Raw genomic sequence first — 21,034 nt, 5'->3', positions numbered from 1 at the left:
GAGACCGAGGGTGCAGGGCCTTGCTGGCGAGGTTTAATAGCTTTTGGAGAATAAAAACACTCTTGTCCTTGTCAGCAGCAGCACATGATCTGCAAACACAAATAACTCTGTATAGAGGTAGGCTGGGTTTTCTAATATAAAAAGGCTCCTTAGAATATCTCCATGATCTGCGAATAATCAATAATAGATTGTAAATAGTGGAGCCACATAGGCCAATAAGCATTTGAGCTAATTATTTTTTCAGTTGATTATTTATAGTTTATATGAATATTCCCACTGATTAAAAAAAAGCTTTGATCACATTTATTTTCCTTTAATGGTGGTAGAGGAATCTACAATGCCCTTTGTACGAAGGCAGTCAAAAGCAGTCAATCTACAGTAAAAGCACAGCGTGGGAAGAAAATGCAATGTACCCTTTATGAGAGCACATTAATGCTTCAAGATTAATAATACATATTTGTTTCAAAGAGAGAAAACAAAATCGGCGACTGTGATGTCACTGAAAGTTCATCTATCCTGTTGTTTTGATTAGGCCTTAGATGAGTCCCTGAACTGATGAAAAAGTTAAATAATGCATTAGTAACATGTACGGCTAGAATGTCAGACCACCACAGACTTGTGATGATCTGGCCCTGGCACAGTTTGTGCATGTGCACATGAATGCGTGTATTACCTTTCGTGCTGCGTGGATGTCAAAGAATGGCTTGTTCCTGACACTGAAGGGCTCCTTTGTCTTGTCGATCTGTCCCGTCTTCATCTTCTCCATCCGAGGGGAGATGATCTCTTTCTCTATGCACAACAGCCGAATATTGAAATCACACTGACCGACCGGCTGACCCTGAAAGACAAAACAGACAAACAAATGAATCATCTTTGAACACAGTGTGAGGCTTTGCGTTTCTATAATTCATTTAAGAAGGAACTAACGCAAAACCTGACATACTAATGCAAAGGCAATAAAAGTAGGGCTAATATCTCCCCCACAGCTCAATGGTACAGTGAATACGAATGCATTTGGATGTTTTTACTTGGTTGATATTTTCAAACGAAATCCAATCTTTCATATCTTCCTCTCGATAGATTGGTCTAGATATGACAAGGTTACGAGCTGCCAATCCAGTGCCATGGCAACAGTGTACAGGTCTGAATAATCATGAGCTGAACTGAAGAGAGAGAAAGGGAGAGAGAAATAAAAAGAAGACGAGACAGAGAGAGAGATTGAGATTGTTGAGTTCTCTTGGGATAGCTAGAGCCATCAAATAAAGAGCATCGCTAAGGCAGCTAGAAGCCACAGGTAATGAGTGTCTGTGTATTCAATCAACGTTTTAGTGAGGTCGCCATGCCAACGGGTCTCGTCTAATGTCCTCCACTCCTGTTTTTCACACAGAGCTTCTGAGAAAAGGATAGGTTCACTTCAGACTGACAGCAGTATGTCTCCCAAACCTCAGGGGCCATAAATCTTCCGTTAGGCACTAAGCGGTCAGTCCGTTCTCTTCCGTTTGGTGCCTAATGAATATGACTCTGAACACGGACAGAAACAGGGATGGACTACACTACCTGAACTTGCCAAATAAGTAACGCTTGTTTTTCGTTTTTCTTTGCGCCCTAATGAATATGACCCAGGTCTATGGGGGTAAATCATTGACATAGCGATTTGAACATGTAGAATATATTTGTAGTTGTAAACACAATTTGCAAGTGTGTAACTGATGACTTGTGAAGATGAAAGAATAATCTGTAGTTGTAAGCACATTCTCCTACAGGTAACTTAATATTTGTGAGCAATAATTGCATCTGTACACCTGTGCATGTCAATTTCGCGCCCTTAGACTTTTGGCAGTGCTTTAACGCCCTATGTGACAAAAAGATTTGTAGATGTGCAAACAGAGATTTGCAAGCAAGGAGAGAGAGTGAGTGAGAACAGGAGGTCTTGGAGGTGGGACCTCTTTCTTCTAACCAATCAGATGAGGATAACACAGACCAGTATACTCTACACTGGTTGGTTGGTGACAGCTCACATGGGCCGTGTTGTCTGGCGCAAACACCTGTCAATCAAGACATGCATTAACCAGGTTACCACTTGTATCCACCAAAGAATGTCCATCAAAGAAGCCCAGCTGTTAGTTGTCATGGCAGGTAAGTTTAAATGCCATTATTTTATGGCTAGTTAACAAGCTTTTTTCTTCTGTAATATTGTTTTTGGAAGCTATTGTCCAAGTTACTGTTATTAAGAGTTCGTAACAAGCGCCAAAATCGATTAGGTAAAGTTATTTTGCTAACAATTTTGAAGCTAACTAGCTAGCTTGTATGGATCCATAACTAGCAAGCACAATCATTAGAAAAGTAATCATTAATCTGCTAAAACCAAAAAACGGACAAAAATCCCATGAATATTGATCACCCAGTTAGATCTGAAGTTTTAGTAGAAGCACGACTGAAGGTAGAAACTAATTTGTTTAGCTTAGACATTGACTGCATTCTGTCGCTACTGCCCTTTGATTAATGCAAATCCTTATCTAAACCATTTAAAATTGTCTGTCTCCACTCTCCAGGCTGCAATCTACTCCCAGTTAAACAGGGTCCGTTCAGGCCTCCGTCGGCTCCACAATGCCCTGGGAGACGGGAAGGACATCCAGAACTCCCTGGCAAAAACCAGCAATGCTTGGAGGGCAAAGCATCAACATCATTAGGAACCTGAAGGATGCAGGGATGCAACACAGTCAGCTAGCCTCAGCTGTGGAAAACCTTATATATTTTCAGGTATGTTCTGCTGCACCATTAAATGCCACTTGAAAAGGAACTATTATTGATGGCTTGCATTGTATTTGATATGACAATGTACAGTTAATATATTTATGTATGAATATTTCTCCTCCCTTCCTGTGCAGTGCCCGGGAGGGTGGCAGACACTTCGTTAATGATAGATCAAGCCAAGTTGCTGGGGGGCCACCACAAGCTGAGGACCCTGGAGTGCTCATGGAATGACCTCATGTACAGTCGGTACCACTTGGGCAGCAAGATCATGCACAATATTAACCTCATGCAAAACTACCTTGGCAAGGTACATGGCCTGTCGGACGACCTGGCCAAGAATTTGTGGATAGTGCTTCAGCGCGCCATGGGCAAGGCTGTAGGCCACAGTGAGCAGTGACGCTGGTGCAGTGCTTCCCAACAAATTACAACACCTTGGCAGGTTCTTCAAGCTCTACTACAACACTGTCCATGAGGGTGCAGGAAGTGGCTGCAGAGGACCTGACGGCCAACAAAATGTTGTCTCACATTAATTGGGTCCTCAATTAATACCTACAAAGGCAAGTCAGTACTGCCCTCTCTGGGACTCATTTAGCATCAGTGATATCAGGGCACCAGTCCAAATCACAACTTTCTACCAATTTCGTGGTATTCCATTGGTTGTAGTTACAGTCTTGTCTCATCGCTGCAACTCCCGTACGGACTCAGGAGAGGCGGAGCCAGAGGCTGATTATCTTCCAGGTAGATACGGAGCCATTCATAGTCTTCCAGGTATCATATAGGTAAACCATATCCCCGTTTGTTGCATCAGCATGAATTTCTTAAACAAATGGGGGAAAATAAGTGGTCTATAGATGGTACAGTAAGGTTACTTTCAGTGATGGAACATCAGGAATTTGGGCACTGGCAAGCTGATTAGGCACAAAGTACCTCTGGCAAGCAGGCAGCTTAATTTCCATCCCTAGTTACTTTAGTGTGCATTTTTCCAGACCTGAAATGTATTCTTGTCTGAATAAGTACCACAGCAAGGGCTCTATTTGGTACTATACAAAACTTTCTGCGACATTGAAGGTCCCCAAGAACACAGCGGCCTCCATCATTCTTAAATGTAAGAAGTTTGGAACCACCAAGACTCTTCCTAGAGCTGGCCGCCTGCCAAACTGAGCAATCAGGGGAGAAGGGCCTTGGTCAGGGAGGTGACCAAGAACTCAATGGTCACTGACAGAGCTCCAGATTTCCTCTGTGTAGATGGGAGAACCTTTCAGAAGGACAACCAGCACTCCACCAATCAGGCCTTTATGGTAGAGTGGCCAGATGGAAACCACCCCTCAGCAAAAGGCACATGACAGCCTGCTTGGAGTTTGCCTAAAGGCACCTAAAGAACTCTCAGACCATGAGAAACAAGATTATCTGGTCTGATGAAACCAAGATTAAAATATTTGGCCTGAATGCCAAGCGTCACGTTTGGAGGAAACATGGCACCATCCCTACGGTGAAGCATGCTGGTGACAGCATCATACTGTGCAGATGTTTTTCAGCGGCAAGGACTGGGTGACTAGTCAGGATCAAGGGAAAGATGAACAGAGCAAAAGTACTGAGAGATCCTTGACGAAAACCTGCTCCAGAGTGTTCAGGACCTCAGATTCTGGTGAAGGTTCACCTTACAACAGGACAATGACCCAAAGCACACAGCCAAGACAATGCAGGAGTGGCTTCGGGACAAGTCTCAATGTCCTTGAGTGGCCCAGCCAGAGCCCGGACTTGAATCTGATCAAAACCTCTCTGGAGAGACCTGAAAATAGCTGTGCAGCGACGCTCCCCATCCAACCTGACCGCGTTTAAGAGAGTCTGTAGAGAAGAATACGAGAAACTCCCCAAATACAGGTGTGCCAAGCTTGTTATAATGCCACACACCTAACATCTTAGGCGAAATTGCCTTATTCTCATGGTATACAGCAGGTGTCAATGAAGATTAGTTAACAAGTGAGTACTCTCCCCCGATTGCTCAGTTTAGCCAGGCGACCAGCTCTAGGAAGAATCTTGGTTGCTCCAAACTTCTTCCATTTAAGAATGATGGAGGACACTGTGTTCTTGGCGACCTTCAATGCTGCAGAAATGTTTTGGTACCCTTCGACACAATCCTGTCTCGGAGCTCTACAGACAATTCCTTCGACCTTATGGCTTGGTTGTTGCTCTGACATGCACTGTCAATTGTGGGACCTTATATAGACAGGTGTGTGCCTTTCCAAATCATGTCCAAATAAACTGAATTTACCACAACTGGACTCCAAGTTGTAGAAACATATCAAGGATGATCAATTGAAACAGGATACACCTGAGCTAATGAATACTTATTTCAATAAAACCTGTTTTTTATTCATAATAAATGTGCAAAAATGTCTAAAAACGTTTTTTAGCTTTGTCATTATGGGGTATTGTGTGTAGATTGCTGAGTTTTTTCCATATTTTTTATCCATTTTAGAATAAGGCTGTAACATAACAAAATGTGGAAAAAGTCAAGGGGTCTGAATACTTTCCGAAGGCACTGTAGGTAAAAGCTTAAAATGGGTTAATTTACAATCTTTGGCGAAGATTGGTATTGATGAGTCTAACATGAAATATCAACACTAACCCAAGTTATGTGTAATTGCTCTGTTTCAAGACATTTGTCTATGGGTTTTAGTACCGTAATAATTGACCAGTGCACCTTCCTACCATCAGGGTGCAGGACACAGTCTTTGCCAGTGAGAACCAAGAGGGACCTAGCTTTGATCCTGCTTCCGAAAGGCTACTGAGTGAGAAGGGCCGCATTCTGTTCTACTAGGCCCTCTGCATCACCAACTCCCGTGAAGTACTACCACCATATCCTAACCTAATTCAGAAGTGGTCTTCAGTGAGATGCACGTTTTGTCCACCATGACTGGGAAAGGCCCAGAAGATCCTACAAGCACCTGGTTTGCATCCCAATATTGTGTTCATTGTTTTCAAAGCCCTTTAAGTAATGAGACTTTAAGACCGTGACCATACAATTCGGAGAAAAATGACTATACATGTGTGAGCTACTATGCTATCTGAACTACGGACGCAAGGACAGAATGTTTTAAAACATATGGCTCAGTTGGTTCAAGCAATACAACGGCTTCTGACAACAAAAACAATGGGTTAAAACGTTTTATTTGGAGTTACGTGATGGGGTAAGACAGCTGTACTAAGGACAGTCAACCAAAAATTATCTTAAATAGGGGTTAAAACAGTATCAATAAATGAGTCTTAATGCAAGCTGATCCAAAAAGTCGTGTGATATCCACTTTTGGACTGGGATTGCAACATCTCCTGTGGACCTACCAGTTGACCACAAGCACCATCCTGTCTTGGGGGACCAAACAACTCAGTACAAACTGACCCAATAATGGCATAACCTGGAGGCCTAGGAGAGCCAGACAGCCCTTCAGTAAATGAATTAAGTAGCATCTCACGAGCCTTGGCTTGTGCGAGCCGGAACAGCATCTCCTTAATGCTGAGTGCCACGCAGACACGCATTGGGTCTACAGTCTCTGGTTAACTCAGACGGGGATCAAACTTCCAACCTTCCAATCTCAGGGCAGACACTAACCACAAGGCCACAAAGTTGGTCACAGACAGCCCCTACCCCCTCCAAAAATGTCTTATTTGACCCTTCATTTTAGGCCCATTCGACCCCTTGCTTTTCCGCTGCATATTGCCAGTGCGCTGCTGTAAGTCAAAAGTAAGGTTATCTCCTGCTGTGATTTCAACTTGAAACAAGTTTTTTAGGGCAATCACTTAGCGAAAGTATCTTAATGCTTTCCGAGTTGTATACATTAGTGGTGGCTGGCCACAGTTTGTTTTAGAAGTCTCCCATGCTACTATTCAGTAGTAGTTTCTTCTTCTAGTTTGACATCATAACACAGTAACTCTACTCCAATCCAGGTTTAAACCATAATCAAGAGGTATATAGCGTTTGAAAATATAAATATTTAGACTGGTGCCCAGATATCACCGATATCAAGATTCTATGCCTCCTCACCTGGGTCATCAATTAATACTTTCAAAAGTAAGTCTGTCCTCCCCTCTCTGTATAGAACCCTGTGTTTTGGTTAATCATGTCACATGACCTGGATATGAACTTTTATTTTATGCCTTTTCCAGAAATGAGGATTAGAAAAAAAGAAACATTTTCTGACCTGATATTTTGGCTGCTTTGGTGAGACTCTTAGCTCCGTCTACATTGTTCTCTTGCTTTGTATAAATAACATATTTATTGAAATAGGCTATAGCCAATAGAATATAGGCAATTTACTCAGAATGTCAACCATGCATTGGCCTGCTGTGTGCTGCCTGATCCAATTCTGATCGGAGTAATTGTTTGATATTGCGATTTGTTACTTGTCCATTCGGACAACTGAAATCTATATTCTGGTCGTCTGACATTTTTTTTAATCCAAAAAATTAAAATAATAATAATAATTATTATTATTATTATTTATTAAAAAAAATGTCAGACGACCAGAATATAGATTTCAGTTGTCCGAATGGACAAGTAACAAATCGCAATATATGCCACAATATGGCAATATATGCCACGGACAAGCGGAAAAACCTTAATATCGAGCCTTGGTGGTCTATGAAAACCTCATCTGATTGGTTAGAAGAAACAGGATCCACCTCCAAGAGCTCATTCTCTCCCTCTCTCCTTGCAAATGGCTGTTTGCACATCTACAAAGCTTTTGTCACGGCAGGGCGCTAAAGCAATGCCAGTCTGAGCGTGTAAAATTGACATGTGCAGGTGTACAGATGCAATTATTGCTCACAAATATTAAGTTACAACTTAGCCAACGCTATTACAACTACAAATCTATTCTACACGCTCAAATCGTTATGTCAATGAGTTACCTCCATACGGGGCTGCCTAGTCAGCCCAGCCACTTCCCAGTCTGGCAGGGTGAAGGGAGCTGAGACTGACAGTTAGTAAAATAAGCACAGCACGTTAGTGTCTTCAATCATCGCTTCATACAGCAAGAAAGGCACTGATCTCAGTTCTTGTTCCGGGAAGTCAAATCCAAATTTTCAAAGCCCTTAGTTATTCATACAGCAAAGAAAACACAAACGCCGCCAAAATTCTGCAGCAAGAAAAGCGCACAGAGAATAATTTTCCCTAAAGTGAACGAAATAGAAGGAAAATAAATAATGAAGTAGTAATCAGATTAGAGCGCTGCAGAGTGACAATAGCAGCCTTCATTTGTAATCCCGTGGCAGTCTTATCTGCTTGGATGTGCTTCATTAAAAACAGCAACTACAGTCACTCATTAGCAGGAACGGACTGCTGGAGGGGCTGACAGGCAGGCTGATGAGCGTTAATTGCAGCAACGCTTATACATCATCTTCAACATTCACTATGATCATCCTCATGATCATAGACTAAGCCATATACACTATTCTACTTTCTTTGGACTTCTCATAAGGCTTTGATGTAGCCTAGCCTACATGCAAACAGCATTGACACGGATTGTGGCTTTTCAGATCTTGCTGAAATTACACTCCAAGAAGCCAAATGAAAGAGAGGGAAAAAAGAGAGAAAGAAAAGAGACCCACAGAGAGAAAGAGAGACAGAAGCTTGCAGAGAAAGATTGTTGTGACATACTGTTCTCAGCAGAACTGAGAAATACTGAAATGCAAGCCTGAGGGCAGCCTGTAAGGTTGGAGATAAAGCTGCAGCACTTTAGCCTATACCCAACATAGTGCACTACTTTTGACCAGAGCCCTATGCCCTGGCCGAAAGTAGTGCACTAAATAGGGAGCCATTTGCAGGCCCAGACATATGTTTGTGCCCCAGGGGAGAAGCTCAACGCTTAAAGTAAAAATTCCCCCATTATGACGGTTATATTGTTTTTTTTGTATCTCTGAGCAATGTTCTATCGATTCACTGGGTCATTTTATGTTTATCTAAGCTATTGCCGTTCAAGCAGGCAGAAATCTGGCCGGTATGAAGTAGCATTGCAATAAAGCTGTCAATAGGAATAGGACCTTTAGATTGCGAAAAACGTCTGTCTATAATACATGTCAGATTTCAATACTGGCCGATGTCATAACGATATTCCTACTATGTTACATTTGTAATTTAACAGAGGGTCATACACATTTCTCCTATTTGTCTGCCTCTTCAGTCCAGGGTGCATTGCATGGTGCTGTTGCGAATGTCAGACTGAACATGGTGAGATTGTAGACTCCTAAATTGACAGCGCAGTTTGTTTGGTCGATTTTATAGCTAACTAGCTACTACTGATATTGACTTTGGTATTATTGTGTGCAGCTACGTTTGCTCACTAGCTAGCCAGCCCATAGACAGTGCGCTTTGCATTGTAGGTTTTGTAGTCGACTTGAGCTTCAACAGATTTCCACAAGTTGCTACCAACCTTACTATAACAACGAAATTAAACATTTGTTCACAAACGTAAATTATAGGAATGAGTGGGTTTGAATGAGTGGATTTTTCCTTTAGCACTTCATGATCGGAAAATTTCACAAGAACAAAAACGCATGCGGGTAACAACTGGTTGACATTTAAAGCTTCTTACACCCTGTCAAGAAGAAAACACTCTCTCTGCAAGCCAATCGGCCGTATGTGACGCTCGTGCATGTGACGGCATCCTCTATAAAGTGTCCACACAACGCCGGGGGACTCTGAATCAATACATTGCTAATCAATGGGGAACCATCAAGTAGTAAAAGAAAGGCTGTTACCTCAGTATACATGTATAGACTGACCAGGTGAATGCTACTGTATGATCCCTTATTGATGTCACCTGTTATATCCACTTCAAAATCAGTGTAGATGAAGGGGAGAAGACCGGTAAAGGAGGATTTTTAAGCCTTGAGAATATTGAGACATGGATTGTGTATGTGTGCCATTCAGAGGGTGAATGGGCAAGACAAAAGATTTAAGTGCCTTTGAACGGGGTATGGTAGTAGGTGCCAGGCGCACCAGTTTGAGTGTGTCAAGAACTGAAAATGCTGTTCCTAATGTTTTGTACACTCAGTGTATATTTGTATTGTCATGACGTTGGCCTCTTTGGGTACAGGGCTATCAGTTGACCCCCCTCCCCTTTGTACCATCCCCCAACATACCTTCCCCCCAACCCAGGCCCTGTGTGAAAGGGTTGTAAAAACTCTAAGAGGAGAATCTCCTACCACAGGTTTCATAGAGAGACAAAGGAAATTCTTCCAACTCATAGAATTGGAGAACCGAGCGACATGTGTGTTCTGGAGAAGATATGGAAGATTGGTGAAGAGTCCAGCTATGAACTGGTCCGCTTGGTACAATTTTGTGATACTCAGAAGAGACAATATAGCCATATTACCATAAAACTGTTTATATAATAGCCTCAGCGATGAGACTTGCATCATAATGGTTGTATAAAATGTATTAATAAGGATAAAGCTATTTGTAATACATTGAGATGCTATGTACTGATGTTAATGTGATAGAATTGGATTGCTGTACCAAGCTTCACTCAGCTATCGGCACGCGCCCCAAGGGACACAGACAGGACCAGGCGTCATTTGACAAGCCTGTTCCAGGGTCACCTATAAAAAACCCCACCCTGATTTACTTTCTTAAGACCAGGCCTCCACTCCATTGCGAGTTGGCCCATAGGTTTGACCATCCAAGCACTCTACTGAAAGTGAACTATACCACGTGGTTAACTTTTACTATCGAGACCGACAGAATAAGAACAAGTCTTTGATATTAATTATTAGTCTGCAGCCAAGTAAATTATATCATCGAACGAAAAGATCAACGAAACATCCATTCTATGACGACATTAATGAATGTCGCTCTGAAAGATCCATTCTAACCGAGAGAGAGAGAGAGAACGCGGACAGAACTCCCCAACAGAACAGAACTCTCCAACAAGAATCCCGACGACACGAGCGTAAATATATATTGATTGCAATTGTTCCCGAATGAGTGAGCCTTCAATTGTCAATTGTTAATGAACTCTGTGTAACTTCTCAGCTGACCGTTTATGACCCATTGTCTAACAGATTAGCCATGCTTGTTAGCCATTAGGGCACATTACTATACCAATCCTTTGTGACGATAATTACTGTTTGTATGTTTTCTGTTAATTACTTAGTGTAGTAAATAAATGATTTTAAGACAATTGATGTATGGATGATTTTAGTAAAGACTGGGTTCGTGCAGATACAACAATTTACGACGTTTGGAATGAGACTGGACTAGAGGTAAAATACGCCATTGAAACCAGAAGATAATCGGCCTATATTATAATATAGGAAAGTTATATTAGGAAAATTATAACTTTGTAATCTGAATATTTTTCTTGGTGCCCCGATCTCCTAGTTAATTACAATTAAACGATTAATCAGTTTAATCGCGTGATAATAATTACAGGGAGTTAATTGATAAACCTATCTTCAGTTTAATGGTACCCAAAGACACGACAGTATGCTGCACCGTTATGTAAAGGCTCTGCCTCTCTGGTGCTAGTATGAATCATAGCTGAGTAGAACATCACTGTGTAGGGATTGAGGACCATCAACTGAAACTTCTATAAAACATCTCAGGGAATAATACATCACTTCTCAAAATGTGCTGCTGTGAGGGCTTATTACAGTGCTGTTTGCTAAAAATTTAGAGAATGAGACACTTCAGCAGCCGTATAATGCAGCCGCCTTGGTGACATGGCTCGCCTCAAACTCTGAAATCTTCACACACAACCTCTAAAGACAACGAATCTGTCCCAAATGGCTCCCTATTCCCTATGTAGTGCATTACTTTGGTCCAGAGCTCATATGGTTCTGGTCGAAAGTAGTGCACTACATAGGAAATATGGTGCCATTTGGGATGCATCCACTCCCGCGCCTGCCTGCTAGGCTTCAGTAACTTTGGTTGGGCTTTGTGAAGACAAATATAATTACTGCTATTACGAATGGATGGTGGGCAGAGGGGATTATGTAAACACCCCGTGAGCGAAAAGCGAGAGTTTAGTTATTTTCGTTTAAGAAGATTTATTGCATTTTGAATTCAAATGTATTATGCTCAGACTCAATGTGCAGAGAGAAAACTTTCCGATTACATTACAATTAAGAATGTGTTTAAACTACAGCAGCTTTCAGAATGATTTTTGGGGGGGGAATTCACTCGAGGTCTTAACTTATGGTGCAATTTCAAAATTTGGTTGCGCATCAGCAGATTTGATCTTGTTATGACAGTTATGACACTGACAGTCAATTAGCCCATGTCAGATAATTGTTTTTAGATTGACAACTCAGTCTAGCCATCAATTTATTTATTTGGGGGGGGGGGGGCCCTCTGACTGCATGTGTGGGTATGGATGTGGTTACACAGACCCGCGAGCCACCGCGTCCCCTCATGAGGAGTTAAAATTTTTATGGGCCCCACCCTCATCAAAGTTGCCCATCCCTGGGCTAGACTTTGGTTCGTTGAAGCAATTCCTGCGCGTTTCACAACACAGCACACCGTGTCACTGGATGGACAGACAGAATTCAATCCAATTCACAGCAACTCAAAGCAGAGCGTAATGTTCCTGGAACAACAACTGGTATCAAAGCCAAACAATTTTACACTACCTGTGTGTCATAGGGGGAAGAACAAGGTGGAAGTGTGTGAGACAGCTACAAGTGATTAAAAACAGTTATTCTGGGCATGTGCAATCCTCCAGACTATTCAGGTACAGTTCACTGAGTACAGTATGCCTGCTGCCAGAGATAGCCTAGAGTAAGAAATACCAAGTTTCTCCAACCTTGTTCTTACTTTTACGTTTTGATTTACGCTCTTAAAAATCGAAATTCAAAGAGAGACCTTTTGAAAGTTTAAAAAGCACATTCAAATTCACTTGACCTGGCAAAGTACAAACATCAATAAGAGTCAATTAACATAATTAATGCCATGGCATTTTGTTCATACAGCCAAAAAAGCCCAAAATTACACAAGGGACCGATTAAACAAAGCATGACAAATATATGCAAGTTAAATAACCCAATTTAATTAATCCCGGGGGACACTAGAAAGCGTGCTATGGGATACACGTGGATTGTTAGAGCTCTGCTCAATTTTGAAGAAAAAAAAGCATATTTATCTTAATCTCTCACGACCTATAAATTCAAACATTGTCTGACAAGATGAAAAGGCACCAAAAAAAGGGAGGAGCTAAACAGGGTAGTTTGGACGAGACGGACTATGAATCGATGCTAACATCAACGACCCACAAGGAGATAGCTGAAGATACTTGCTCCCAAGAGCTCCCCTTCAGAGCGACCTACTGGTCGCTAAAAACAAACTAAGCAAGAAGGTGGACACAAAGTTGGCTGCTATCTCAAAGAATATTGGGACTATGACCGGAACTGTGAATGAAAGGTGCATGAGGTCGAGCAGACGATCACGAGGCCAGGCTACAGGACATTGAGAAACAGTGCGAAACGTTAAACTTAAAAACCAAAAAATTCCACTGAAAACCTGCCTGGAAATGCTTAAATCGCATTCATGATAGCAGAACATCCAAACCTTTGGGATACAGGTAGACACAGAGTAAGGGAGGCCCACTGAATTTGTAATCAGAGCTGATACTGGCCCTGCTGGGGAGTGAAAACTTCCAAACGCACATCCTGATCGACCGCACACACAGATCATCCGCACCAAAGCCAGCCAAGGGCGTGCCACCAATGCCATTCATCGCACGCTGCAGATCCCCTCAACTACAATGGAGCTAGGGTGTCGTCCTACCCAGATCTTAATTTGGAGGTGAGGAACAAACGGAAATAGTATGATGAGCTGCGCAAAAAAGGCAGGGCAGCCAACATCCAATATGGATTCCTTTTCCCAGCCAGGTTCAAGGTGACAGTCGAGGGATCAATGCGCTTGTTTGACACGCCAAAAGAAGCCAAACTGTTATTGGCAAGCAAGCTCCCTGGCTGAGGAACCAAACCTGTCGTGTCAGATGGCTAAATGGCCAAATACAGGCCAGTACTGTGTTTGAATTTCTTGCCGATGCTCATTACAATGAACATTGGAACTTATAATGATTGGTGAGATATTATTGTTTATAACATTGTTTAGCCGATCATGTTTTAGTCCCACTCATCACCTACGTGAGAGTAAAGATTTGTTTCATTTTTTTTTGCAGAGCATCAATAGATGCAGAGTTAACTTAGGTTATATGTCTAGGCACCATAAGGTTTGTGTGTTAGTCAAGGGGTGCTTTGCTGGAGGAAGTCACTCAGTAATCAAATCAAATTGAACCAAGTTTGGGAAGGGGGGGGGGGGGGGGGGGGTTTGGGGTTTGTGTTTTATATTTAGTTTCAGTACAGGTGGTATGAAAAGTACCAGGATGGCGGGACGTTTTTGGTTTTATCACAGCAACAATTTGTTCTAAAACAAGTAACGGCACATAGTGACCGGGCACAGAGTAGGCCTAGTGGAATAAAGATAGTACGTTGGAACTGTAATGGCTTAGGTCAGTTCGTTAAAACAGTTAAGGTTTTCTCCCCATCTTAATCACTGGCCGGTGACGTGGTGTTTTTTCAGGAAACTCATTAAAAATGAATTGCTCGGACCAAACTACAAGTCGGCTGGATTGGTCAGATATACCAGTCTAATTCTGATGCAAAAGCAAGAGGGTAGCAATCCTGATAAGGAAAAAAACTTCCTTTTATTTACTCATCCTTGACTTCAGATCCTAATGTCAGTCTATTATTGTGGTTGGTACACTGAATTGGATACCAATAACCTTTGTTAATTTATATGGTCACAACTTTGATGATCCATTCTTTTTCCAAAGGGTATTTAAATCCATAACAAATATATTGTATACAAATGTTATTGTGGGTGGCGACTTCAACTGTATTTTGGATCCTCTTTTAGATAAACAGCTATCAAGGTCAACAATCAAATGCCAGTGTTTGTCTAAATACAATGACAAGCCATAACATTGCCGATATTTGGAGACTGACGCATCCAACAGATAGGGATTATTCTTTCTTTTTGCCAGTTCATAAGTCATATTCCAGAATTGTGCACTTGTTTTTGCTGCGGCTGTTACATTTCACCTGATTCTAAATCACAAGCCATTCTCCACTCTCCATGGTGCTGAAACTGGACAATATGTCTGCAGGCCGGTGACTGTGGCGCTAAGATGCTTACTTGTTGAATGATGAGGCTTTCTGTCAGTATTGAAGGAGCAGATTGCTTCTTTTCCCCTTGAGCTAACAACACGGGGATGTTGATGACTATCTTTTGGGAATCTCTCAAAGCTGTGATTAGAGGTCACATTATTTCATATACATCGGAGAGGAAGAAACACGCCAATACTAGGCTGAAAGAAATCGAACAAGAGTTAGGGGAGCAGCAATTCCTCGAATGAAGTCCTTGACATGATCAAAGTGTCGAAATATGAGTACAATAGCATCATTTAGAAACAGGTAGCCTATTTACTTGATAGAATGAAACAACTATATTTTGAACTGGGTGACAAACCGCATAAATTATTTGCAAGGCAGCTAAGGCATACACAAGCAACTCAAGCTATTCATAAAATGAAAGACAGGAATGGTCAAATTGTAACAGATCTGGGGATATCAATAAATGCTTTGCACAGTTTTACTCAGAGCTATATCAATCAAAATGTGATCCTGCTGAGCCACAAATTATTAAGTGCTTTCTCACCAAATTTGAACTTCCTAAATTAGACAGGGGGGCATCAGTTGCGCTCGATGGCGAGATATCTCCTCTAAAATTTAGTACAGCGATAGCACAATATTCCAAACAACAAGGCCTGACGGATAAATAATACAATTGTATTAGTACTGTACCAGACTAGCTCTGCTTCTGTTGCAAATGTCCCACAAACATTGCATGAGGCTACTATAGGTCAGATCATGGGGAAAAAAAGAGTGGCCACTGAGATGTTGTCTCATCTCTGTGGCCGCTATATAAGGTGTTGACAAAAATATATTGGCAAACCATTCTAAATAATACATTTCTGATATTATACAACCCGACAAGACAGGTTTTATCCCAGGCCGACACAGTGGGGTCCGGAATTATTGGATCCCTTGATAAAGATGAGCAAAAACGACTGTATAAAATAAATAATACAAATACTGAGCTATAATTGTATGCTCAAAACATACAAAATATTATTTTAAACTAATACAATTGCTCAAAATAAAGACATTTTGTTTAACAAGTAAATAATAAAACATATTGGATCCACTGTTTTCAATCCCGTTGCAAGGATAATGACAAAGACTTTTTCTAAAATGGTTTATGTGATTGGAAAACACATTGGGAGGGATCTTAGACCAGCGATTCTCAAATGGTGGGTTGCAACCCAAATTTGGGTCCTCGGACATGTCATGAATTCTTCTACGGATGAGGTTTTCAAATAACATTTGTGAAGATTAGTACACATTGTATATGTATATATATATATATATATATATATATATGTATATATATATGTGTATATATGTGTATATATGTATATATATATATGTATATATATGTATATATGTATATATATATATATATATATATATATATATATATATATATATATATATATATATATATATATATATATATATATATATATATATATATATATATATATATATATATATAGCAAACCATGCCATTCTCATGGCGTACTTGAGACGTGTGAGAAAAGGACTTCCAGGAATCATTTGATTAGTGCAGATTTGCCCACCACCACCACCACTGAAATCCTCAATACACTGGACCTATATCTGGGAAGAACTGTCCGTAAAGCTCCGAGACAGGATTGTATCGAGGCACAGATCTGGGGAAGGGTACCAAAACATTTGTGCAGCATTGAAGGTCCAAGAACACAGTGGCCTCCGTCATTCTTAAATGGAAGAAGTTTGGAACCACCAAGACTCTTCCTAGAGCTGGCCGCCTGCCAAACTGAGCAATCGGGGGAGAAGGGCCTTGGTCAGGGAGGTGACCAAGAACCCGATGGTCACTCTGACAGAGCTTCAGGGTTCCTCTGTGGAGATGGGAGAACATTCCGGAAGGACAACCCATCCACTAATCAGGCCTTTATGGTACAGTTAACATCCGGAAGCCACTCCTCAGTAAAAGGCACGACAGCCTGCTTGGAGTTTGCCAAAAGGCACCTAAAGGACTCTCAGGCCATGAGAAATAAGACTCTCTGGTCTGATGAAACCATGATTGAACTCTTTGGCCTAAATGCCAAGCCTCACGTCTGGAGAAAACCTGGCACCATCTCTACGGTGAAGCATGGTGGTGGCAGCATCAGGCTGTGGGGATGTTTTTCAGCGGCAGGGACTGGGAGACTAGTCAGGAATGAGGCATAGATGAACGGAGAAAATAACAGAGATCCTTGATGAAAACCTGGTCCAGAGTGGTCAGGACCTCAGGCTGTGGCGAAGGTTTACCTTTCAAAAGGACAACGACCCTAAGCACACAGCCAAGACACCGCAGGAGTGCCTTTGGGATAAGTCTCTGAATGTCCTTGAGTTGCCCAGCCAGAGACCGGACTTAAACCCGTTCGAACATCTCTGGAGAGACGTGAAATCAGCTGTGCAACATTGCACCCCATCCAACCTCACAGAGCTTGAGAGGATCTGCAGAGAAGAATGGGAGAAACTCCCCAAATACAGGTGTGCCAAGCTTGTGGCGTCATAACCAAGAAGACCTGAGGCTATAATCGCTGCCAGAGGTGCTTCGACAAAGTACTGAGTAAAGGGTCCGAACTGTGTACAGTGTAATAGTTCAGTTTATTTTTAATAAATTAGAAAATATTTCTAGCACAAAATGCCCCTCTATGCAGACAGCGTTCTTTTGTTTTTATCCAAGCCTAAAACTTCCATTGCTCCCTTGCGTATCCCTTTACACTCATACCCATATGCAGGTTATAAATGACAGATCTGGACACTGATAAACAGCTGAACGCAGTAACATGCTATACATGACGTCAAAGCTCTGGCTCTGCGCTTTACAGTGCTGTATAGGTTGACTGACAGCTGTTCTGAACTTGAGCAACTCGGGCATTCGTTCGTTTGCACCATCCCTCACGCTAATTGGGCAACTTTGGCAAATTATTTGTTGTCAGAGAGGGGCAACACTGTAAATTAAGAAGAGTCTGTATTTTAAAAGATGAAAGGTTGAGGATTATAACAAATACTGCTTTGGTGTCATACAAGCAAGCCAAACACCCGAGAGTCCAAATGTGCACTTCACATTTCCATATCATAAAACTCATGTCATATACAGTGTCAATGTTTATGATCACTAAGTTTGATGTACAGTTACAAGATGACATGGTGTCATACCCAGCAGGTGGCCTAGTGGTTAGAGCGTTGGGCCAGTAACCGAAAGGTTGCTAGATCGAATCCCCAAGCTGACAAGGTAAAAAAAAGAAAATCTGTCATTCTGCCCCTTAACAAGGCAGTTAACCCACTGTTCCTAGGCCATCATTGTAAATAAGAATTTGTTCTTAACTGACTTGCCAAGTTAAATAAAGGTTAAATAAAAAAAGAAATAAAAATACCCTGAGTTGTTCTGAACAGTGGCACAAGCACTTGAATGCCCTCATGACCCATTTCAATGCGCACCAAAATGTCCCTGAAATGCATTGTGAAAGCCTAAGACTTTAATATTGTATGTTAGAACTAAGCTAGTCATGTTGGCCATACAACAGGGTTTCAAATGATGCCCACCTGACCCAGATTGCAATTTATAATAGACCTCTGTTGGATTGCATAAACAACAACAGTAATTGAGTTGCAGGGTTGTGGTCCAAACAAAAAAACAAGTATGCTTGCTCTAGTTCCTCAACAGCACAGCAAGGAGATCTCAAAAAAGCACGTTAAAGTTGAAGACTCTTCTTTCAGTCATAAAATTGCATTGCAATTACTTAGGAACTGTGCTGATTAAACCCTTGAATGAGTAGGTGTGCCCAAAATTTTGATTGGTACCAGTCAAGAGTTGACACCGACTCATCCAAGGATTTTTCTTTATTTTACATCAAAACTATGAAACACCACATATGGAATCACGTAGTAACCAAAAAAAGTGTTAAATTAAAATATATTTTATATTTGAGATTATTCAAAGTAGCCACCCTTTGCCTTGACAGCTTTGCACACTCTTGGCATTCTCTCAACCAGCTTCATGAGGTAGTCACCTGAAATGCATTTCAATTAAACAGGTGTGCCTTCTTGAAAGTTAATTTGTGGAATTTCTTTCCTTCTTAATGCATTTGAGCCAATCAGATGTGTTGTGACAAAGCAAAGAGAAACGACAGTCAATCATTACTTTAAAGACATGAAGGTCAGTCAATCCGGAAAATTTCAAGAACTTTAAAAGTTTCTTCAAGTGCAGTCGCAAAAACCATCAAGCGCTATAATGAAACTGGCTCTCATGAGGACCGCTACAGGAAAGGAAGACCCAAAGTAACATCTTCTGCAGAGGATAAGTTCATTAGAGTTACCAGCCTCAAAAATCGGCAATTAACTGCACCTCAGATTGCAGCCCAAATAAATGCTTCAGAGTTCAATTAACAGACACATCTCAACATCAACTGTTCAGAGGAGATGGCGTGAATCAGGCTTTCATGGTCGAATTGCTGCAAAGAAACCACAACTAAATGACACCAATAAGAAGAAGAGACTTGCTTGGGTCAAGAAACACTGCAATGGACATTAGACCGGAGGAAATCTGTCCTTTGGTCGGATGAGTTCAAGTTTGAGATTTTTGGTTCCAACCGCCATGTCTTTGTGAGACGCAGAGTATCTGAACGGATGATCTCCGCATGTGTGGTTCCCACCTTGAAGCATGGAAGACAAGGTGTGACGAGGTGTGATGCTATGCTGGTGACACTGTCTTGATTGATTTAGAATTCAAGGCACACTTAACCAGCATGGCTACCACAGCATTCAGCAGCAATACGCCATCCCATCTAGTTTGCGCTAAGTGGGACTACCATTTGTTTTTCAACAGGACAATGACCCAAAACACACCTCCAGGCTGTGTAAGGGCTATTTGACTAAGGAGAGTGATGGAGTACTGCATTAGAATACCTGGACTCCACAATCAATCGACCTCATTCCAATTGAGATGGTTTGGGATGAGTTGGACCGCAAAGTGAGGAAAAAGTAGCCAAACAAGTGCTCAGCATGTGAGAACTCCTTCAAAACTGTTGGAAAAGCATTCCAGGCGAAGCCCAAGAGTGTGCAAAGCTGTCAAGGCAAAGTGGCTACTTTGAACAATCTCAAATATAAAATATATTTTAATGGTTTTAATACTCTTTTGGATACTACATGATTCCATATGTGTTATTTCATAGTTTTGAGATCTTCACTATTATTCTACAATGTAGAAAATAGTAAAAATGTCTAAACTTTTGACTGGTACTGTGTGCATGTATGTATGCATGTATGCATGTATGTATGTATGTATGTATATGAGTTAAGTTTTGTTTGGGTCTCCAAATGTGTGATTCTATTCAACACTACAGTAAATGTTCATATCTCTGTCTTTTAGCATTGGAAAATAATAAAGAGATTATATTTTTTTCAATTATAACAAGAGTCTTGGGATCTGTCCCATAAAAAACAAAAATTAATTCATAAATAAAAACAAATTAATTAATTAATCCCACAAAAGAATGTATCATATAGCCTCCGTACACCAAATTCATTAGATAGGACTGGATACAATGAAGGACATATGCAGATAATCTCGAATGGGTTCATCGATAAGGAAATAGAGTTCTATGCATGCTTTGTGTGTGGAAAAGGGAAAGCCTGTTGAGGAAAAAAAGTAATATCAGAGAAGCCACAATCAAGTGCATTATAGACGAGCTCTTAGCGAGCAATTCAACCGAGGGACTTGGAAGGAATCTATACATATACATACACTGACATAAAATATATAATATGCACCAGGGAAGTGCACCACCACAAATGGAGATGTCTTCAAAACAAAATAAAGTAAGGAGCGGGAATACGGTAATTTGTAAAATTCACAGAAGCAGCAACAGACTCGGTCTGAACTTTGCTACTCTCTTGGCTAATCTGGGATGAAACGCATCAAAATGGTGTGTGTCGTGACCTGTTGTCGCTAGCAGCGTAATGCTTAGGTTCCCCATGGGACCTCACCAGTGTTTTACAGTTGTTGCGTGCTCTGAAGCACTTTAAAAAAGCAGGAAGAACTATAAAACAGTCAGAGAAAGGC

General features: G+C 41.2%; 1 protein-coding gene across 1 annotated transcript in view; it reads right to left on the bottom strand.

Moving 5' to 3' along the window:
* rngtt (RNA guanylyltransferase and 5'-phosphatase) overlaps positions 1-21,034 on the bottom strand; it is a 149,594-nt gene that overhangs the window by 82,900 nt on the left and 45,660 nt on the right. Inside the window, exon 12 of the mRNA XM_029754085.1 lies at positions 674-838. Within this exon, the coding sequence (XP_029609945.1) occupies positions 674-838 (165 nt within the window). The remainder of the gene's footprint in view (positions 1-673; positions 839-21,034) is intronic.

Source organism: Salmo trutta, chromosome 1, assembly GCF_901001165.1.
Source record: "Salmo trutta chromosome 1, fSalTru1.1, whole genome shotgun sequence".
NCBI lineage: Eukaryota > Metazoa > Chordata > Actinopteri > Salmoniformes > Salmonidae > Salmo > Salmo trutta.
This window is presented reverse-complemented; position numbering and strand designations above follow the sequence as displayed.